This window comes from Diabrotica virgifera, chromosome 2 (genome assembly GCF_917563875.1).
Source record: "Diabrotica virgifera virgifera chromosome 2, PGI_DIABVI_V3a".
NCBI lineage: Eukaryota > Metazoa > Arthropoda > Insecta > Coleoptera > Chrysomelidae > Diabrotica > Diabrotica virgifera.
The window spans coordinates 24,268,773-24,293,184 of NC_065444.1; the positions used below are offsets into that span (position 1 = coordinate 24,268,773).

Below are 24,412 nucleotides of genomic sequence, written 5' to 3' on the forward strand. Positions count from 1 at the left end.
GTATTGAGGTTTTCACTTTTACCTTCAGTTGAACATTGGGATCTTTTAGTTTTCTAATATCATAAGTTCCAATTTCTTGTTGAGTGTCAACTCATATTACTTTTTCTTCTTCTTCCGTTAAAAGTGGTCTGAGTATACATATGGCCCTCTATATGAACGTATATGCATTATGTTTTTTTCTACATCATTCTCTACTAAAATATGCTCTATTTGATTTACTGTTTGACTATCTGGCGATCTCCAAATGCCCTTAGGTAACCCCTTCCTCTGGAGGTAGGTACCTACTTTTTATTACAAGGTTCTTTTCCTTTAAAAAATCAGTTAGCATGTGACAATTTTCATTTGTTGTTGAATGCAAGGTGTATCTTCCTATCGTAGGCATAAATATGTCCTCTCTACCTATTTTGGCATTTGCACCTCCAAAAACTATTTTGAGATCATACTTAGGGCTGCTTTCATATACTTGGTTCAGTAAGTTATAAAACTGTTCCTATACCTCTATTTGTTTTTCTTCTGGAGGCGCGTGTATACAACTTATTTTTTTTTTGGAATATTGAATATAAAGCATCAGTTATGGCCCACATGTAAAATAAAACTACCGTTTAAATAATTTATTAGTAAATTATTTATTTCAAAATTTACACAATGAATAATAATTACAACTTAATTATCTTAGTATAATATTTAATAAGTTAAAATTATATCACAATTTAGTGAAAATACAAGCAAAATCAGTCAAAAATCTGTATACTGTACCACTTATTATTTACAAAAATGGAATACTTTACAATATTTTTTATATTTTATAAATAGAAATCAATAAAAATTCATAAAAATACATTTTTGGTATCATGTCTTATCTTAGGTGTGCACATATTTGACACGACCCAATTTTGCTTGTAAACAGATTAGCACTGACAACAAAACAAAATAGACGTACCTATTATAATATCTATCTTAAGCCAACAAGAGATCATAACCCCCGGTATCCGTTTACTCTGGGCTAATTAGCAAAATACAAGGAAAAGTTATTTACCAGCAATTTTATTGCTGGAATCGAACCTTATGAATGTATATATTAATAATATAGGTATGCAAAGTCCGCAGATAGTGTGCTACTTTTTTTATAAACAAAATGGCGCCCGAAAATCACACCAAAAACACCCAAATAAAAATTCACCGTAATTAAATTCTGCATAGAGACGTGTTTTTTCCGATTTACTTCGACGAAAATTTTCCCCGGAAAATGCGGATTTTTCCAACAAAATCTTTAAATTTCAACTAAAATTTTAGATAAGTAATTGTTTATCCATAATTAAATAACTTAGTAATATAAAAGCTCTTTTCGTATAGATTCTAATTCCAGAAGCCAATGGAAATTGATGGAACAGTTTAGCAACAATTGAATTGTTAATTAAAAATTTACGGTCGCTATAATAACCACAATAATTATGATACATAAGGATAACTATGATTTTTGTATAAAAAGACACTGTACCTATCTAATATACTTTACAGAATTAAAATTGAACTATTTAAGCGGCCTCAGGAATAATTTAAAATTATAAACAATTTTTTGGCTTATAAACAAATAGAATATCTCGGGAAATATTAAATTAAATTAAATCATGAAAACGGTATTCGAAAAAAAGCGGCAGGACGCTTCTTTTAAAAGAAAAAACGTTTAATTGTGATGAGTGGTTCCTGAGATACAACCGGTCAAAGTTGACCGGCATTTACGGCAAAAATATAAACAATAGGATCATAATTTTCGAACCATCACCTTTTTATTTTTGTCCTCTTTCTCCACACCAATTTTCATATCTTTAAAATACTCATAGCATATATTATTACAATAAAAACTATCGATATTACGAGTAAAAATTGCCAAAAATAGCAAAATTCCAATCAAAAATTAGGTTGGAGAAAATGTAATCTCAAAGTTCAAAATCGGTATACGTAAAAAAAATGCAGTTTCACGGCTTCCCATTGAGCAATTTTCTTCATTCTGTTTTTATTCCCAAGTAACTCAAGTAGAGCCATTTAACTAACGCATTATCAAATGTCAAACTTGCTTTTGTTTTGTTATAATAAATTAATTTATTTATAAGAAAAGAAAACTACATTAAATTAATTTATTATAACAAAACAAAAGCAACTTTGACATTTAACAATGCGTTAGTTAGATGGCTCTACTTGAGTTACTTGGGAACAAAAAAAATGAAGAAAATTGATCCATGGGAAGCCGAGAAAATGCATTTTTTTAACGTACACCGATTTTGAACTTTCAGATTACATTTTCTCCAACCTAATTTTTGATTGGAATTTTGCTATTTTTGGCAATTTTCACTCGTAATATCGACAGTTTTTATTATATGTTATGAGTATTTTAAAGATATAAAAATTGGTGTGAAGAAAGAGGACCGAAATAAAAAGGTGATGGTTCGAAAATTATGATCCTATTGTTTATATCTTTGCCGTAAATGCCGGTCAACTTTGACTGGTTGTATCTCAGGAACCACTCATCACAATGCATCACTGCGCTTTTTTTCCAATACCGTTTTCATGATTTAATTTAATTTAATATTTCCCGAGATATTCTATTTGTTTATAAGCCAAAAAATTGTTTATAATTTTAAAATATTCCTGAGGCCGCTTAAATAGTCCAATTTCAATTCTGTAAAGTACATTAGTAGATGAATACCTGGAACTCAAAAGAATAACAAGAAGAACAACAGTAAAAGCAAAAAGAGAAATGTGGGATAAGAAGTGCCAGGAAATTAATACCTACCTGGGAGGCAGAAAATGTACAGAAACATGGAAGTTCCTCAATAAAATAAGAACCAACGAAAGGAAGAGCACAAACATTCAATTAATATCCACACAAAAATGGGAAAAGTACCATGGGGAATTACTGACAGAAAATAGGGACGAATACTTACTCAATCACCAACAGAGGTTAACATTGAAGGAGAAGATATAACAATACAAGTGACAGAAATTAGAAAAGCTATAAAAGAACTGAAAAACGGTAGGTCTCCAGGACCAGGGGATATCCCAGCCGAACTAATAAAATGTGGATCACAAAAATTGTTTGAAACCGTCACTTGGTGCATAAATCAATTTATAAATGGTTCTCCCGTACCCGACGAGTGGAAAATTGCTTATATTTCGTCGATCCATAAGAAAGGAGATAAGCTTAAATGTGAAAACTATAGAGGGATATCAGTGACTAGTACATTCAGCCGTTTGTATGGACGAATAATTAGAGACCACATTAAGAAGGAGTACAAAGACCAAGAGGAAGAAGAACAATCCGGTTTTCGAACAGGAAGAAGCTGTACTGATAATATCTTCTGCCACAAACAACTAATAGAAAAAAAAATTAAGCACAAATCAAGAAACCCACCTCATGTTTATTGACTTGCAGAAGGCGTACGATACAGTTCCTGTAAACAAACTCTGGAACGTGTTACGACAGACGAATATTAGTGTCACCTTAATAAAGGCCTTAGGAAATTTGTATGAAGGGTCAACATCACAAATAAAAACTGGAAACAGATTATCGCAAAGCTTCCTGGTTAATAAAGGTCTACGTCTGGGGTGCTGTGTATCACCGACCTTATTTAAAATATATGTTGCAAAAGCATTGAAAGAGTGGAAACGAAAATGCAGAGGCATGGGCGTAGACCTTGGAGAGATTTGCTTATATACATTGCAGTTTGCTGATGACCAGGTTGTTATAGCAAACGATAAAGATGATTTAGAGTACATGGCAAGGAAATTACAAGAAGAATATAGAAAGTGGGGACTAGAAATTAATACAGAAAAAACAAAATACCTGCCAATAGGTACCGAACTATCGAACATCACATTAGAAAATAATGAAATCATCATGCCCTGCGACCATTACACATATCTAGGAATCGTTTTTGACACAACGGGGAAAGATGATGAAGAAATAAAGAGAAGAATAACACAATCCAGAAAAACAATAGGTTGTCTAAACAGCGTACTGTGGAATCATGAAATAGGAAAAAGAAGAAAACACAATATCTACGAATCTCTTATTAAAAGCAGTCTATTGTACGGAGCAGAAACTTGGCGGATAACCGAAAACAACAGAAGAAAACTGGAGGCAGTAGAAATGGACGCTTTTAGAAGATCAGTAGGAGTGTCACGCAGAGAGAGAATACGTAATGATGAGATAAGACAGCGAATGGGGGTTGACGGCTCTCTAACAACAGACATAGAAAGAAAACAGCTGATATGGTACGGACACGTCCAGAGGATGAATAACTCAAGACTCCCTAAAATAATTATGCAATGGGTACCACCAAACCGCAGAAAGAGAGGAAGACCCAAGAAATCTTGGAGAGGGAGTAACGAAGGCGATGAGCGCAAGAGATCTTAGAGAGGGCCAATGGGATGATAGAGTGTCATGGAAATTAGGCATCGGACAACGTCGCAAGACGTTTTAAAACCGATTTATATATACATTAGATAGGTACAGTGTCTTTATATACAAAAATCATAGCTTTTTTGATGTACCATAATTATTGTGGTTATTATAGCGACCGTAAATTTTTAATTAACAATTGTTGCTAAACTGTTCATTAAATTTCCATCGGCTTCTGGAATTATAATTTATACGAAAAGAGCTTTTATATTACCAAGTTATTTAAATATTGATAAACAATTACTCATCTAAAATTTTAGTTGAAAATTAAAGATTTTGTTGGAAAAACACGCATTTTACGGGGAAAGTTTTCGTCGAAGTAAATCGGGGAAAACATGTCTCTATTCGGAATTTAATTACGGTGAATTTTTATTTGGGTGTTTTTGGTGTAAAGTTAAAATCTTTGGAGTTATAGAGCGAAAATTGAAAAAAACACGATTTTCGGGCGCCATTTTGTTTATAAAAAAAGTAGCACACTATCTGCGGACTTTGCATACCTATATTATTAATATATACAATCATAAGATTCGATTCCAGCAATAAAATTGCTGGTAAATAACTTTTCCCAAAAATGGCCTATTCTCCGATAATTTGCCCAGACTAGTTCTGCATTACATGAAGACAATATTTTCTAGCATTACGGTATATGTGTGAAATTGACAAATAACGTGACTTCTATACAGCGATGAGCGCGCCAATAACCGACAAATAACGCAAAAGATGGACAACATAATGCGTTGTGAAATAAAAAGAGATGAAATTGTAAAAGTGGGAAATTATCGGTATTAACCTATAAAACATTATCACTTACGACAGTTTCCCACCTTTAGACGTTAGCTAAGAGCTAATTGACTTTAGTCATACGTATGACGTTAACGTGACCCTAACATTTTTTAAATTTTGAATAATTTTGACGCAGCTGTTAAAACGAAAAGAATAAGTTAGTTTGGAAGCAAGGCTGTCCATAAATAAATCAAAAACAAAGATTATGATTAATGAGTTAATAATTTTACTTTATTTTTTAAATATTTTTATTTAAAAAACTAATTTACAACTTAAACAGACACAGTGTTCCCATTTCCTCAGGCAAAAAATATTTAGCTACTACCTTGTCATGTTTTTACGTTTATTTGTGTCAGTCGAAGAGAAAAAAAGCTGACGTCTAAAGGTGGGAAACTATTATAAGTGGTCATGTTTTATAGGTTTATACCGATAATTTCCCACCTCTACTAATTTCATCTCTTTTACTTCACAAAGCATTATGTTGTTCATCCTTTGCTTCTGCTGGTTATTAGCGTAGCGAGCTCATCACTGTATGTTAGTTAAAAACGGTTTTGTTTGTGTATCTAGGGTTGCCTATCATTTGCCTAGTGGTTGGAGGTTATTAGGAGATTAGGCCCAATGGGCGCGTTCACCAGATGCAAACGTTGGCAATCAGTTTGCGCTAGACAGCAAACATGTTTGGAAAGCGATCGCCATTTTTGTAAGCATAAAATATTTATGCTCAACTTTGCAAACGTGTTGACTATTAAAAAAATATGGCGGGAATTTAAATTGTATAATATTATAGAATATATTTAGAAGGGTTTAATATATAAAATAACGGCTACTGAAGACATTCAGCTACGTTATTATCTATTATATCCATTTTGTTTCTTCTTTTAATAAAAAAAAAAAAAATTCAAAAACGTATTCATTGAGAAAATTTATTTTAGGTTACGTTCAAACCAAACAAGCTAAATGTCAAATTTTAACCTAAACAACGAACCGTTCAGCTCGCTGTTAACGAGTTTAAGAATCAAAGCGCAAACAGTTGTGAACGTGTTTGCATCTGGTGAACACAGTCATTATTCTGTTATTTAGCAAAAACTTATGAACTTACCCGTTATAACGTAAAACCGATTTTTTACTCGGCAATAATCGGTTTTTCCGATTTTTGATCCCGGTTATAATCGGTTTTTTTCTTTTTAAAGTAATAACCGGTGAAAATCGGATAATTTACCTCTGCAAACATAAATTCGGATAAAAAATGGGGAAATTTTTCGCCAAAGCGCGCCTGTAAGAGAAATTTTAAGCTGACCGAAACCGATTTGACAACATTGATGGCCGATTTTTATTTTCGATCCCAATTGGCTGGTATGTACTAACTTCCAGTTCCTCCTTAAACATCCCACTACGCAGTACCCAAAACACGCCGATGATGTTTATACAAGGTGTCCCCGAAAATAGTGCGTTTCTTAAAGGCATAGGTAGAAGGCACCAAAAAAAAAACTCTTACAACATTTTTTTCTAAATGCAACCGTTTGACCAAAAAATTAAAATACATTTTGGTATGCAAATTTAAATCTGACAACTATGTGCGGTACGCAAATTTAAGCATAAACAGTCCCATGTAAATAGATAGAAGACAGATAGTAAACAGATAGTTTTAAAGAATCCTGTTTAGTGTCAATACCGAAAATGTTTTCGAATCGTGAGTGTATTACCTATTTTGTTATTATGTTGATTATTTATGGCAGATCACTAAATCGAGAGGCATATTATAATTAATTTCTTTCAAAATATTTTGCCAGTATTTCTCGTCGTATGAATGGTGTTTGTGAAAGTGGGTTACTTTTAACATCTATTCAATATAATAATTATTTTCAAGTAAGTACAACTTAATTATTTTAGTTCACAAGTAAACAAATTACTGAGACATTATCTGGTGTATTTAAGTTCCACTGTAAACTATGTAATTCAGTTAAAGCCCTCAACATTCAACACATTTAAAGCTTGCTAAATACATAATAGTAGTTCAGTTAAAAGATGTGTTTTTATGTTAAAAGGTGTGTAATTCGTTTAAAATTATGCAATAGGTATGTCAATACATTTCAAAAGAAAATAATTTTAGTAAACAAATAGTAAATACATAATTAAGTATGTACTATTAGGTTGGATTGTTTTAGATACTGTAAATCACAATCACAAATGAGTTCTTATTATCTGTTATTATTCCGTAGTGCGTACGATGTTGCCAGTTTATTAAAATTTCCAAACATTAAAATACAGGTATATGGAAAACAATGTTAACTTTTTTGGAAACGGTTAACTTTAGAAAAAATGTTATAGGACTTTTTTGTTCTAAATTGTGTATTCTCTCCATACCTTAAAGGAACGCACTACTTTTCGGGACACTCTGTATATCGATATATTCTTTCGATAGTGTCGATATCGATAATAGCAAACTAAAGTGTATTGTAAATGTAACATTGTAACCTATTGGGTATTGGCTATCGACTAAAAACCGAATATCGGTTTTGAAATAACCGGTTTTTTTGTGGTTTTGTTAACCACAATAAAAGCAGCTAAAATCGAATACCTCGGTCGCATGATGAGGAACAACGAGAGATATAGACTGCTGCAACTAATCTTACAGGGAAAAGTAGAAGGAAAACGTGGACCAGGAAAGCGAAGGATTTCCAGGCTGAAAAATCTACATACAACAACCACAAATCTTTTCAGAGCAGCAGTGTGCAAGTACAGATTGCCATGATGGTCGCCAACATAACCTCCGCCCGGTATAACCGAAAACAGGTGTTTCGTCAACAACTGCCATCCCTAAGCTATACGTCTTCAAGGATTTATCATCAGCTATCCCTCATATACCTTTTAGAACCTTGAAAAACCAGTGTAAGATTTGTTCATCTATTTTTTTCTTTACTGGCCTAGAATGTTGTAGCATAACAATTGACAATGTTTAGAAGTCATGAAATCTCGTACAGCGTTAAGTAATTTCATCATACAGACTGTTTCGTGTTTGATTAGATATACCCCAATGAAGAAAACACTAAAATCGACAACATTGCTTATCAGAATGCCATTGTAGAATGACGTATGACTGAATGAATCGGCGCGAATCTGGTGCATTAGGTGGGCAGCGGAAAAGCAGTGTTGCCATTTATGGCGCGTATATTTAATTGAAAACTAAACAGTCTGTATAAAAATTGGCGCGATATATAGTACGTTATTTTGACGTCAGTGCAGATTAGAGAATTATTTAACAACTGGTTGGCGCTTCAGGTGCAACGGACGGTGTGAAAAAAATGTGCGACCTGGACTTAATGAAATAAACTAGTATAAATGAAAATATTATGGTTATACTTCCTACGGCTAATGTGGTCCTTTCTTGACTGGGTGCAGGTTTCAGAAAAACTCGAACCTTAATGTCGGCCCATGTAGATTCAGTCCATGAGCTGTAATTTCCTGACGACCAGTTGTAATCTATAAATTGAACATACGTTAATTGAATATGCGTTTTAAGTAAAAAGTTTACAACAGTTAGCCAATGGAAACTCTGTTGGAAAACTGCCGCAGATAAAACCTTACATATCCTACATATAGGTTTAAATTCATACCTGATATATTAAATGCTGGACTAACAGCCTTTGTTGTATTCATTGTTACTTTATAGCAATTAACAACATTTAGATCATAAATACTTGTTGACATATTGTAATACTTGAAAGCCTAAAAATAAAAATCACAAAGATAGTTAATTTTAAATAGTAAGTAGCATAACGATGGCTTAGTGTGAAAACCTCGTATCTCATTAAATTGCAATTTTACAGAAGAGCCAAAAAAACGGATTTTCTGCATAATAAATCTAAAAACAAAAACTACTGTTACGTATTTTAATTTGAGCACATTGAGACAAATGTGCTATTAAATTGAAAATACAAATATTAACTATGAAAAACACGTAAATATCCTTACAGTATATAGAGCCTTTGCCCAAGCAACTATGATAACCTCGTATATCTTGATATACGTGTTTTTCATCTAAAATGAGGTTGTGTTTATTATTATTTACGAGGTTTTCATTTTTCATAGCTTATTGCACACCTCCAAGTACTAGGTTGATACAGTACAAATTTTTTGATTTAATGTTTATAAAATGTTTCTATATGCCGGACTACCTTTTGTTGTTCACAAAAAAACATTTCTCCAGTCGAATTTCTTAAACAAACACTCCAAATTAAGTACCAAATTCTTGGTTATAAATATACGTGGTATTCACACTAAATCAAGAGAGCAATTGACATACGTGGTTTCTTTTTTCGGCTGTAGAAAATAGTCTGGTGTATTTGGATTTTTTCTAACAGTTGTAAATCGTGAGATACAAGGTTTTCAAACTAAAACCACCAAAATGTCATTTTCGAAAAAAAATGAGATACGACGTTTTGACACTAAGCCATCGATAAGTAACTTTATAATTTACACGGAAATTTGGTTGCTATTGGTCTGGTATGAGTGGTATGATTACAAAGAGAGGTTTCGTTGTTTGCAAGAGGTCTGGCGTGGAGAAAATTGAAGAAGCTGATTTTCTAGGAATTATGGTAGGAGATGAGAAAATAAGAGATAAAAACATGGGGACCGTGGAAAGTCGGGATCTTAGAAGGAATTTTTAAAAAGTGAGTTCGTCAATAGGAGAAGCCGTGAATTGGTAGAACAGTTAATTAGATATTAAAAAAAAGTTTGTGAGTGAAAGTGTTGTTCTACATGTTCAGAGATATATTTTGAAGACAGTTAAATTGAAGCAAAAACTGTAAGTTATTTGCTTTTCTTATTTGGCGTGGTTTCGGAAAGAATCTGATCTTGATTTTTGCTGAAGAAGAAGAATAATTGCTAGTTTCATTCCGGTATATTTATAAGGGGGACAAATTTTGGAAAAAAATTATATATTTAATATTAAATTTACTTACATAGTTCCTTGGTTTATTTGTACAATTAATATTTCCTGGTCCTGCATATTGGCCAGTAAACCACCCTAAAGTCAAAGCTGCCAAATTTGTTGCAAAATTTTCAACACGTTCTACTCCTACATATAAATTCATTCGAGTTTTTGGCAAATTCTATAAAAAAAATGTAGTTAATGGTGATGACGATGATGAAATTGAAAGCCAGCATATGTTTCATTTCTAGGGGAGTGCAATTAGAACGAAAACATGCATTGTTTCGGAAAAATTCAAACAAGCTTATATTTTTCTAAAACTTTTTTTGTTAGTTTATATACATGATAAAGTAAAAAGTTCTACTCGCAGATTTGGCCGCTAATTGTTTATTAATTTTTTAAACAATAACAATTGTTTTGTATAAATAATTTTAAAAATATCATTCAGTTCATCATTTTACTTTGATCAAATATGTTTCTATTTTGTTTTTGATTATGCTGAATCCGAATATGGCATTACAATTTGAAAATTCTTATACAGTGTGTCTGCTTAGTTAGGAACCACATGGAAAACTTTGTTATTATCAATTTTACGAAAAAAAGTTGTTCTTAATAAAATGCTCTAAATAGTCAAAAATCTAAAACTCAACCATCAGATATCAAATTTTATCAATTTTTTATTCGGGGGCCGATAAGTCGGCCCCCGATAACCCGGAACTCCGGTTAACCCGGACCGATTTTTATCAGACAAACATTTCAACAATAAAAATGTATTGCTGTTACAAAATCTCGTGAACCTAATTCATTCATTTGGTGACGTCAATATACGAACGAAACGATTGAATCCGACATTACTGAAAATATCAGGGTGCAGATGGGACCCTGTCGCGCAATTCGCAGCAAATAAAATAGTCGTATGTTTTTGGCTTCATTTTATTTCGGTTATACATACATACGCATTTTCAAGGTTCACGAGGTTTTGTACCAACTCTATGTAATATAATATTTGAGAGATAATGGGTATTTGTGTAATTTGAACTACATATACCATAGTAAAAATGACTCATGGCACACCACATTCATTGTCGTGTTATCGAAAACAACAGGCACCTGTATTATCCTTTATTTATTTGAAACTGTCTTAGCATTGTTTAGAAAAGACTATTAAAATTCTTTTTTTAACAATGGTCTTAGTCATCACTGTTATTAAATAACATAACATCAGAGACGGTGTTGTGTGTAGTAAAGCCGTAGTGTTCGCTTCCGTTCTAAATCGTTCGTAAATCTATTCACATTTTGTGTGCGTGTCGTGTGTCTATAAGGGCAACAAAACGTAAAAATGTTGTAGTGACAATGGAAAAGAAACTAGAAGCATTAAGTAGAATTGATAAAGGTGAATCTTGCAGCATTATATGGTGTCGGTACATCTACAGTATCGGATTGGAAGAAAAATAGAACTAAAATCGAAGAATTTTTTTTTCAAAATGATAACAAAAGACAGTTTGGACAATCGGTGCAAAGCTAAATAAAGCTAAGAATGAGACTCTTGACGACGCTTTGTATGTGTGGTTTTGTGTGGAATGCGAACGTGGTTTACCAGTGTCTGTGTGACAATTATAACGGAGTTTATCTGTAAGCATACCATATTTTATTAATTTTTACCATTATCTCCGGCTAACCCGGATTTTCGATAACCCGGATCGGCCGCTGTCCCGATTAATCCGAGTTAACGGGGTTCCACTGTACCTTTATATTACAGAATATCAAAAAATGCTATTATGAAAAGTTGTTTGAAATTAGAAACTATGTCTAAATATACAAGTACGTCATTCTAATCGAAAAAAATTTTTTCAATTTTTTCTCGAATTACGGATACTTATCATCATTTTATTACAACTATGATAACTATTTTATTATCACTTTTACGAAAAAAAGTTATTCTTCATAATATGCTCTCCCTGGTCTAAAATCTAAGATACAACCATCACATATCAAACTTTTTTAATTTTATACGAGGTATGTAAAAAATATGAATTTTTCTACGAGTTAAGTGCCTTTATTATTCACAATATTTTAATTAAAAGGATGTAACTGAACACTAAAACAAATTTTTTAATTACAAACAACTTCTCTTAATAACAATTTTCGATATTATGAAATTTAAAGGTATGTACTTTACTCTTGAGTGAAATTCATATTTTTTGACATACTTCGTATAACATTAATTAAATTTGATATTTGATGATTGCATCTTACATTATATACGATTATTGCATTATATAAAGAATACCTTTTTTTCGTAAAACTGATAATAAAAAAGTTATCAATAGGTTCCAAGTTATGCAGACATACTGTATAAGAGCTAAAAAAAAAATTTTTTTTGCTGAACATTTATTATTGTTGAAGCTTATTATTAAATATATTTTAGGTAACTTTTACAGAAAAGAGTTTTGATCACTTTGTATAAACATTTTTTTAGTTGGTAATTTTCGGTTTTTGTATTACATTTTTGTTATCTTTCTTAATTTTCTTAAAAAGAAATAGTTTATTTCATTTCTAAAGTAAAATAATTTAGTGAATTTTAAAGATTACATCCTAAGCTTTAAAAAGCACTTATAAAACTGTAATAGATCTGTTCAAACTTAAGTAATACCGTCTTAAAGTGGTGGTAATTCTATAAAACTATGAAGATTTCAAAAATTACATTTTTTGAGACGTCATATCATTTGAATTAAATTTTTGAGATTTTTTTTGAATGAAACATCATTTAGTAAGATGCTTGGAAGGTAAGTTGTGCAAAATTGAGAGTTTTATAAGAAAAATTGTATTAGTTACACATTTTTAAATCATTTTTAAACAAAATTCATGTAAGGCTCACTTTCCGCCCACACCGTACTTATGCCCATACAATTTATTTCTTTCTATTATAACCATAAGATAGCTTAATTATTCTTCTTTCATGTTCAATTTGTAAAATTTCATTTGATCCATTAGTTAAAGAATTACATTAAAATAACTCAACCGTACACTTCGCCGTACGTTAGTTTACAGTGCGCCAATGTTTGTGAGAAGGGTGACTTTAGCGTTATAAATAAAAAATTATAGAAGATACAGATTTAATTTTAGGAAATTCTGTATATAAGGTTTTTTTGTAAAATTTTCTGAATTTTTCAATGGTCAACTCAGTTTTTTTCTAAAATTTATATTTTCGGAGTTATTTAAAAAAACATCTAATTTCGTAGTTCATTTGTTTAATAAAAAATGAAGCACCCACTTCTCGAGTAGAACTTTTTGATATGTTGTTTATTAAACATTTTTTAATGAAATTACAAAAAGTTATATCTTGTTTGATTTTTTCTGAAGTGAAAATCTATATGCACTCCTCTATTCGGTTCATAGATGATCAATTATCCCCTTACGTACGTTTCAGTCCACCCAGACCTCATCAGAGAGGCTACATGATCATCTCTAAATCGAAATGAAACCAAGCTGTCTATTTAAGCAGAATTATAAAAATAATTCTTATAAACAATGTATTTTGGGAAAGAACAGATGAGAGAAGGTCTGTGGACGACCTAGAAAATGGAAAGATGCAGTCAGGGAAGATCTGGAGAAAATTGGAGTGAGACAATGGGAAATAGTGACACAGGAACGACAAACACAGAAGGCAATAGTAAACGCAGCAAAAACTCACGAAAAGTTGTAACGCCATTAATGATGATGAAGATTAAAAAGAACTTACCAAATTTTTGTGAACAGCTTGATGAACCTTGCAATTCTGATCCTCCAAATAACAATGCAACAGTTCATCAACCAAAACAACATCAACGCTATTAGTTCCAGTATAATCACTGCCAGTAATTTCCTTGTAAATACTCTTACCAATTACTTCCGTAACATTGGCAAGATAGTGCTGGATACTGGTCTTAGGTATTTGGTCCACTTCATCTTTAGATACATTGTAATACCGAAAACCTATGTTTTTGGCATCATCGTATATTGAATTGTAGAAGTGATTGGCGTAGGATGTTTTGTGATCGGATATAATTAGCCCAGGAAAGGTGGGTATCGCTTTCTTAAACGTGTGAAGAGATGCTGGAGGTAAACTGTCAGGAACATCTTCGAAGGAAATATCCACTGTGCTTTGTTGTTGAAGAATTTTAGTAAAATTGCTGACCTAAAATAAATTTCAAAAGAATTTAAAAAAGAATTTTTTAAGCAACAACATTTTTGTTCAATTTATTAATATTTTGTATTTTGACAACGACGTCCGATGTGGAAGTCGAAACGTTAATAAAATTATTTTTTCTACAACCACTATTCAAAGTGCACTTTTCTGCACGGTTTTATGTTAGCAAACTTGATATTTTCTCACAGTATAAGATATTTGACATTAGTGTGCAGAAAAGTGACGTTTCTGTGCCGCAAAGTGACGTTTCTGTGCCGCAAAGTTCTTTTCTGCACAGTTGACTACCTCATTCTGAGTAACGTTATATTCTGTTTACATCCGTGGACTACCGCATTCTGAGTAACGTTATATTCTGTTTACATCCGTGGTTAAACTTTAGACAAATATATAACCTATAAGACAATTATTATATTTAACTATAGCATAGAAACTAAATTATGAATGTTACAACTGTTTTATTTTACAATTTTATTCTTATTAAACATTTTATAATTATCAAATAACCAATAAGGATTTAGCAACCTGTGCAAGAGACGTCGAATGAAGTAGGTTTTGTGTAAATCCGTGACTGCATAAATATAATGACAATAATGTGTAATAATTGTTTAAATTTAAACAAATTAAGGCAGTGCATTAATTTTTTAACTGATTTCTGTGCAATTTATTTAGGTATAAGGAATTTAAATTGATTAGTAGGTATTAATTAAATACAGTTTAAAATTTATCACATAGGTACCTATTATAATTAATCGTCGTTTGGAAATTGTGATTTTTATTTTTAGGAAAAACTGTGCTTGTAGAAAAAGTATAGTGTGAAACACGTGCAGAAAGGTAATTTCTCACTCGTTTGAATTGCGGCACTCGCTTGCGCTCGTACCGCAACTTTTCAAACTCGTGAGAAATTAGTACCTTTCTGCACTTGTTGCACAATATACTATTTCCCAATTAGAATAGTTAATTACAAAAAAATGTCAAAAAGAAATAGCTTCAGAACAACATGAATTCCAAAAAATTCATTAGTTGTAGTAGGGGAAGCAAAAATCCAATAAAGTATGAAATAGTTACATTTCTGCTTCTTTAGGATTAGTAATAATACAAAGAAAGGAAAAAGGACGATATTAAGCCTATACATATTCTCGTTTTTCTTCTTCACAACCAAAGACTATCTATGACTCTTCAACTACTGTCTAATTTAATAACTACCCTGACGGAACTGTACATGGAGAATAAATAAACTACCATGAACTGGAAACACAAAGAAAATCGTCTACAAGTCACTAAAATTATAATAAAAAAGAGAAAGTGGAATCATTGGAATATTTGCTGTATGCTGCCTTTAAGACAAGGCGAAAACGGCGGGTTCGTTGGGAAAAATATTCCCATGAGATTTTTTTGCATAATTACATTCGTGAGACATCCCAGAATACGGTTCAAGAAGTCGCCCACGTGAAAAGTGGGCCAAACTTTTTTTAACAATTTTTTTTTTTGATCAAATTGAAAAAATCAATATTTTTGGCCCGGACAATTTTTTTGTAGGTTTTTTGGACCATTCTGGATAAAAAAGGTCTCTTATAATTTTTCTCTAAGTTGATCGTTTTCGAGTTATAAGCAATTTAAAATTGAGAAAAACGAAAAATGCCGATTTTCAAGGCTTAATAACTCGGTTAAAAATTATTATTATGAAAGTCAGAAACTGACTAAATCAAAGTTTAATGCCCCCCTACAAGATCCCGAAGAAATTTTTGTCATTATTTTATTACTAAGCTGTTATTTTTAAGTAATAATATTGAGCGCCATGCACGTGGTAGGCGGCCGTAAATGTGAGTGCAAGTAAGATGCACAATTGGACTGCCGGAGTGGCATCTCTCTCGCACTCAGCATTTACGGCCGGCTACCACGTGCATGGCGCTCAATATTATTACTTAAAAATAACAGCTTAGTAATAAAATAATGACAAAAATTTCTTCGGGATCTTGTAGGGGGGGCATTAAACTTTGATTTAGTCACTTTCTGACTTTCATAATAATAACTTTTAACCGAGTTATTAAGCCTTGAAAATCGCCATTTTTCGTTTTTTTCAATTTTAAATTGCTTATAACTCGAAAACGATCAACTTTAGAGAAAAATTATAAGAGACCATTTTTATCCAGAATGGTCCAAAAAACCCACAAAAAATTGTCCGGGCTAAAAATATTGATTTTTGCAATTTGATTAAAAAAAATTGTAAAAAAATTTTGGCCCACTTGTCACTTGGGCGACTTCTTGAACCTTACTCTGGGATGTCTCACGAATGTAATTATGCAAAAAAAATCTCATGGGAATATTTTTCCCAACGAACCCGCCGTTTTCGCCTTGTCTATTTAAATATAACAATAAAACAGATGAATATGTATAGTGGGTAGTGATGCGAAACAATGCGAAAAACAGTTTGGTTATTGCTGACTGCAATGCCTTCCAACAAAACTAATCTACCTGTAACAGGAGAACCTATTATCTTTCAGGCCCGAACAAAACATGAGGCTTTGTTAGGGCTAACATCCCTAGTCACAGCTACATCCTATTGAATGCAACTGTGACTAGTGTATCGTTCAACACCTTTTGCGATATAGAAGTAGAAGATATAGAAGATACTTTTCTATACTGTAAAAGGTGTTATGACAATACACTAATCACAGCTACATCCTGTTGAGACATGTCCTCAGATAGATGCAATGAATATGTACTCCGATATAACTCATAAATATAGAAATACTACATAAAGTAGTATATATACATAATGTCAGTAGCAAACAATCAACAACAAAAGGAGTCTCTCCTCCAACCACGAAAGAAGAAAATTTAGAGAAAAGAAGAACTAAGTAACAAAGCAGAACAATAAAAATAAATTTATTAAAGCAACAAGGCAACTAAAAGTAATAATAACTGATAAAAAAATCATTAAATACCAAGATGCTTAGAACTTATGTCGACAGCATCAACCATGAGCAGCCCATTGTAAAAAGTCACAAGAAAACTAAAAAGTCTTCATGCAACAATACCACCAATGAGGTTAAACAATGGAACGTGAGGACGGAAGAGTCTGAAGCCTTCGTTGATTTCCTCTCACAAGTCCTTCAACCAAAGCCTTTAGAATCAATAAATGAAGAATACAAAAAATGAATGCGAGTTCTGAATAAAGAGATTCAGGGGTTAGTGAGAGGGTATCAAAGTTGCTTTCCTACGAAGGTAATTAAATCCATTTACTAAGGCTGAAAATCAGTACACACATTCTAAATTAAATATAAATAAAAGTTATTATAGTCGGTCAGTTGTATGACGGGACAGAGCCGGTCGGTCGACCCCAATAATTGATTGACGAAATGAAGCATTTTTGCTCGCAATTTTTTCGTCCAGCATGGATTTACTTGAAATGTTCACAGAAGGTAGGGAATAGTCCAAGGATCATTTTCTATATCATGCCGCTATCATACGCTAAAACCTTGGGGGTGGTTGCCACCCCATCTCGGGGGGTGGGAATTTTTTATTACATTTTAACCATGTAATTCGATGGAAAAAGTGATTCTAAAAAAAATGTATTGTACATTTTCTTCGTAAAACTAATATTTTTCGAGTTATTCGCGCTTGAAAATAACAGTTTTTCGACGAAAAAATCGACTTTTTTAGAGGGTTTTTTGAGAATACCTCTATAAATATTCTATATATTTTTGGCGATAAAAAGTTTCTTCAAAAATGATTTTGTAGGATTTTTAAAGAGCTATAAGACTGTGTAAATTAAATTCCGTAAGATCCCTTAGTTTTAATTGGAGCGGGTTTAAAGGGCTCGAATAAGGGGGTGTTTGCTGGTAAATAGAGGTTTTAAACAGCTATATCTGGCTAACTATTCACTGTAATGAAAATCTATGCACATGGTAATTTTAGTCATTAAAAAAGCTACAATTTAGTAGTTTATAATTTTTTTCGTATCTTCAGTATTTTCGAAGATATTTTGAAGTAAAAGGTGAAAAATACCAAATTGCAAAAAATCAATTTTTCATTAAACTCCAATTTTTCCAAAATTAGGCATTTTAAATAGGTCAAACTCCTTGAGTGTATTGATAATATAAATATAAAAGGAACTACAGAAAGGTGAAGACCAATTTTGTATTAGGAAGGTAGTTAGGGGGTTGTTTTCACTGATTTTTTCGTAGAGAAAAGCAGGTACCGACATTTTTTTGATTATAAGTCGCTTAATTTTCATGCTAGAAACTTTTTATTATTTTTTTTGTATACTTGAAAAAAGATTATTTAAGTTTTCCTCGAAAAATGAAAATTTTTTCCATTATTTGGCTTTGAATATTTCAAATTATGCATTTGACGAAAAAAGCTAACCTCGGATACAATCTCGGTTTGTATTGGTCTTAAGATATTATTGGAAAAGAGTTTGGTTTGTGTTACTAAAAGATACACTTTTGATAGCTACAGTTTTTTTGATTAAATGCATATTTTTCGAGGTATTCTCAAAAAACCGTCTAAAAAAGTCGATTTTTTCGTCGAAAAACTGTTATTTTCAAGTGCGAATAACTTTTTCTTAGAATCACTATTTCCATCGAATTACATGGTTAAAATGTAATAAAAAATTTCTACCCCCGAGATGGGGTGGCAACCACCCCCAAGATTTTAGCGTATGATAGCGGCATGATATAGAAAATGATCCTTGGACTATTCCCTACCTTCTGTTAAAATTTCAAGTAAATCCATGCTGGACGAAAAAATTGCGAACCAAAATGCTTCATTTCCTCAATCGACTATTGGGGCCGACCGACCGGCTCTGTCCCGTCATACAGCTGACCGACTATAATAACTTTTATTTATATTTAATTTAGAATGTGTGTACTGATTTTCAGCCTTAGTAAATGGATTTAATTACCTTCGTAGGAAAGCAACTTTGATACCCTCTCAGTAACCCCTGTTAGCTTTAGTAAATTCAAAGAGATTTTTCAGCGCTGCTTTTCCGTCTATATCCATAGAGTAATAGGTTTCATACACAGGGAAGACAACTGAGTGTAAATATAAGGGAAGACATTTACACAGAGAATACAGTTGCAACACATCTGAAAAATAGACAATGTTATCTAAATAAATGCGTAAGCAAACTTTACATGGACATATCAAATCAAAAATATCACGTCACTCAGCATGGTGACTATGGTACTACTGGTAGCTATAAACGATCCATGGCCTCCTTAAATTACGTTTATTATTTCGATGGTTCTGTATAGCTATATGCAACTGTAAATTGAATTAACATAACAAAAATTATAATATCATTTGTATTTTATAATTACGATACAATATTTTTTAGGGTTTGTGATTATGTAATTTATTTTTGGAGACAGTTATGATTGTCTCATAATGCCTTCTAAATCTAGAGCTCAGGCATTCCAGCACGTAAGAGCTAGAGATACTAATTGAAACTTTAATACTTACTGATTGATCCTCTCCTTTGGAGTGAACATAAAGTGTTTTGTTTGCGTTTCCCAATTGAGAAATTTCGATAAATAGCTCAATATTTTGTGGTATAATAGGAGGGAGTATATCTGATCCCTCAACATTGTCTATCGGAAAATTTCCATACTCCATATCATATAACATTCTTTGGGAACCTATATAGTCATAGGTTTCTCCATTAAATAGGAAAAAAAGAACATTCTTTCTTGCTAAAAAAGAAATAAATTGGGTATAAACTTTTTATTGATCTGCTGCCTTCAAAACAATGTTAAAACTGTGAATTGCTTAATTAAAATTTAGTTATATTGTTCAACCATTGTTTAAATATTTTGTTGCTTATTCCTTTTGTAATATAGAATTTTCTGAATTGGGAGATTTAAAATAAATATTATTTTTGTACCAATAAACTTTGAACAACTGGCCAATTTCAAAGTTGCTTTAACTTTTTGGTTTACACTTCTAAAAATGCGTACATATTTTTAACTGCAACTGTTAATTTTCAACAATTCTTCGAAAAATTCTCATATCTACACCATCTATATTGATATGGCTAGCCAAATAGCTACCCACTTGGCAGATTTGTTGAAATTTATTAAAAAAGCTATTCTCACCTGCTTCAACATGGTCCAATGTTAAGGTATCATTTAAAAACTTAGCTAAACTAAGTAGAGTGACAATACTAGTTACAGGATTATTAGCTCCTGAAGTATCTTCAAACAAAGAAGTGGTATCGAATCTTGCTGCAACAACAATAAATGAATAGTGTTTTATGGCTTTGGTTTCATTTCTTCTGGGACCTTCTGCTAGAGGATACAAACTAGCCCAAATATTATTATCACCTAATGGATCACAAAATTTAACAGGGTTCAAAGTTGTGATTAAATCTGAACGCCTAAAAAAGAAAATATATAAAAATACTAAGGGGGAAAGGCAGTTTTGTTTTAATTTTATTGAGAGTTGGACCACCATCTACAGATAGCTATTTCTGCATCTTATGCTTCATCAGTGTAGCTATGCAGTCACAACTCTGAACCAAAAATCCACAAGCCTGCCTTTTAAGGGAAATCACAGCGATGCAGTAATTCCACCTTTGAGACGCAAAACAGCGACATCTCTAGTAAAACTAGGAAGACGACGAAAAGGCCCAGATGCAAAGTTTACTGTAATAAAACAATTAAAATAATTGAAATAAAACAATAAACAATATTTTAAATCCAAGACTTTTCATCGAAAGAAACTTCTTTCTGGCTAAAAATACTAATTTATGCAAAAAGTTTAGAACAAGAAACAAATATGGTAATAAACTAGGTCATATGACATGTGTTACGTATGTATTAGGTTCTCTGGTTAAAATAGTATGATATCAGGATTATAAGAAGGTTGAATTTACCGACATTTGCACCTGCCATATTGTTTTCAATGATTAAAAAATGACCAGCAATAATTAAGAGTAGTAATATGAACAGAAATGACCAAAGGAAACCACTGACAATAACCCTGGTTAATTTACTTTTTAAATAGATTAGGAATAAAGAGTGTTTGATAAAATGGGAGATCCTTGTTGTTAGCTTCTTGAAGCCTCTTCTTGAAACTCAATTGGATTGGATTGGGAAAAATGATTTGTAAAGGTTGATGTGGCAAGGCAGTAGAGGCTACTGAGATAGTGGCAGAGCAGACAGTTTTATTTTTCGGCTAGAACCTGGAAGTTGTGATTGGGGTAATTTAACAAAAATACTAACTTCAGGATACTAGGATAAGCATCAGATGGATCTGAACTAAAGAAAACTAATCTTCCTTGTTGTTGGTTATATTGATTGCACTACTATTCAGGGGTATCTTCAAGTGAGAAAAATCTTCAGGGGCATGTTGCCAACTAGGATGGCAAAGATAAACGGGAGGAGAAGACTAGACTATATGGCTTGACAAGACAATCCAACAATGCTTGGCTAGACGATGTACCATTGCAAGTAAAATGGAAGAGAAAACAGAACAGATAAAACTACAGAGAGTGGTTAGTCAAGGAGATGAACAAGAATAATTTGTGTGCCCACCAGAGACCACATGGGTTGGACAGAAAACTTACATAGTTTATTAGGGAGTGTTCAAGTATTACGTAACGCAATTTTTGATCCCCCTCCCCCCTACGTAATGCACTCTAATGGGCGTTTAACTATTGCATAACACAATTTTTGCCCCCCCCCCACCTGCGTTATGTAATACACCTTGATATAACGGACTATTTGGGGGAACGGGATGTCCGTTAAAGCCGAAAGTCCGTTGTATAAAAATAAGTTTAAAATCAATAAAAAAAATTTAAATCATGTAGGTTTCTACTGTATTTAGATACAGTGTAGAAATCTATAAGTTAAAAAAGGAATAAAATTTTGTTCGCTAGTTTTTTACTTTTCTACTTCATTAAAAACTTTCTGTAATATACCTACTCATTCATGGGTTGAATAAGCGATGTATTTTTGGGCAAAAGATACAATTAAAATACTTAATATCAAAATCAATGAAATACTAAATTTCAATAAACAGTTCACGTCTTTAGGCGGTATTACCAGTTTCTTATATTGAAATTTTCTCAGTGCAGGTGCAAATCCTTTAAAAACCAATTTTTGAAAATATCTTTCGTGAACCATACCCTATTAGAGCTATAATATGAAACGGGCAGAAGATACCTTTTGATGATTATACCTTTGACAACACTAGGTTTACGAGATTTACCAACAATTATAGTAGTCAATCCATGCGATCCATCGGCGTTAGCACAAAACAGTGCAAAGATCCTGTTCTTGTTGTTTTTCCTTCTAGAATTCGATTTTTTCATAATTTTTTGCATTCAATTTTTTTTTACATTTGATCTGATTTTTTGTCCGTTATATCCGAAGTCCGTTAAATAGAGGTCCATTCTATCGAGGTTTTACTGTACTTGAACGGTCCCTTAGGTGTCAATGGTCGACCTCAACAATGAAACTTGGCTATCGTAAATTTCCTACAATATTCAATATTGGTCCATAGATAAACAGGAAGGAAGAAGTTTATTACAGGCGGTGGAGAGTTTATTACAGTACTGGTCTCAATAAGCACACAGATGTTGGGACTTCCTATATACAGACAGTTGGGGTATTTATTTCTAGCCATCACCAGGCCAAAAACAGTAAAGAAACATATTCTTTGATTTCATTTTTCCTCGCTATAACCAAATATTATTATTATAGCCTCTATTATTATAGCATTATAGAGGTGTTATAGTTCAATAGGAATTTCATGGGACATCTAGTGTACCTCGTTATAAGCGAAACCTTGTAATACATGTGTTCGTTATAGAGAGAGTCTACTGTACAACACTGGTGGACATAGCCTACACTCCTCGATTTTTTTTTATTAGCTCAGGAGTAGATTGGTGCTGTGTGCTATTAAATGATTACTTAGAGTTGCTTAAAATTATTTTACATCAAAAGACTTAAGACCAGAAAGAAATAAACAAATATATTAAAAATCTATCAAAAAAAAATTACCTTCTGCATGTAGGAGTATTGGTAGCTGCATACATGAATGATTTTAGTTCTAACGAACATAGAGACCTGTCAATATGTTCATTAATTGAGTAGTTATTGAATTTGTTAAAACAGCTCCTTATAGTGTTTATGTCAGATTGATTCTCTATATAAAAAATTGGAAATGGTATATCAGCATACATCAAACCTGTACCAAGTGGATTCCAAACTGACTCTTTGTTACAGGTACCATCTAAACTTGAACTAGGATTTGGACACTGGTACTCATGAGTAAAATGTTCTAAAGTGTCATTATTCCGTACAATCATGAGCCCATCAATTTTTTTACTACTAATCATAAACTGTAAACTTTCAGTATTAAACAATCGAGGAGATACTATTGGAATGTAAGGAGGCGAAGTACCATGAGCTATAATATCTTCTAAATCTTTGTGAGTTTCACAAAAATGGATCACTCCATTTGAACCACCCCATTTAGCTAAAACAATATGTTATCAAAAAATAGTCTGTATAAATGGGGTTGCTTTTACTCACATGTGCATCCTGTTTGGTGGGTGGCATTGAGTCTTCTATAACATGCACTTGTGCCCCCAACTGATTCATACATTTTATCCTTAGTTCTAATTCCATAACCTACGAAAGTGATAAATTATTTAAATTATCATGCAGGGATAAGTTTAACTTTTTACCCTTAGTAATAAACTGAACTAAAACTAATAATTTAAGAAATAAAACAAAACTTTTGCTATTATTCATGATTCACCACTATATAAAATACTAATATTTATTTACACTTTACATCTCTTTATTTGTTGTCAATGTCACTGTCACAATCAAAATCAAAAAACAGAAAAAAGAAGAGGAATAGTATGGGAAGAAATAAATAGACAACATTGTCGAGCTTTCAAATAGAGGGCCTATTTACAAATCAACGAATATATTTTATACTCTCCTTGAATCCATTGGTCTTGTTTTATGTTTTTAATGCTAACTATTTATAATTAATTCTCTCCTTTTCATGGTACTGTTCCTTTTAGTACTAT

General features: G+C 32.2%; 1 protein-coding gene across 1 annotated transcript; it reads right to left on the reverse strand.

Annotated features, from left to right (window-relative positions):
* Positions 1-601: 601 nt before the first annotated feature.
* On the reverse strand, positions 602-24,212 carry LOC114326198 (nicastrin). The gene is made up of 9 exons (XM_028274466.2): positions 24,059-24,212; positions 23,904-24,002; positions 23,370-23,847; positions 20,460-20,740; positions 19,828-20,057; positions 13,915-14,349; positions 10,204-10,353; positions 8,857-8,968; positions 602-8,722 (listed from the first exon to the last, which is right to left on the reverse strand). The coding sequence occupies exons 1-9, from the start codon at positions 24,123-24,125 to the stop codon at positions 8,499-8,501; spliced, it is 2,076 nt and encodes a 691-aa protein (XP_028130267.1). The 5' UTR covers positions 24,126-24,212; the 3' UTR covers positions 602-8,498.
* Between the last annotated feature and the right edge of the window lie 200 nt (positions 24,213-24,412).

Bases quoted from the DNA above. Each gene is read 5' to 3' on its own strand.
- LOC114326198 (XM_028274466.2), bottom strand. From the start codon at position 24,125: ATGAATAATAGCAAAAGTTTTGTTTTATTTCTTAAATTATTAGTTTTA. The intron at 24,003-24,058 runs GTAAAAAGTTAA...TCACTTTCGTAG, and splicing joins AGTTCAGTTTATTACTAAGG to GTTATGGAATTAGAACTAAG. The intron at 20,741-23,369 runs GTAATTTTTTTT...TTTCTTTTTTAG, and splicing joins AATACTCCTACATGCAGAAG to GCGTTCAGATTTAATCACAA.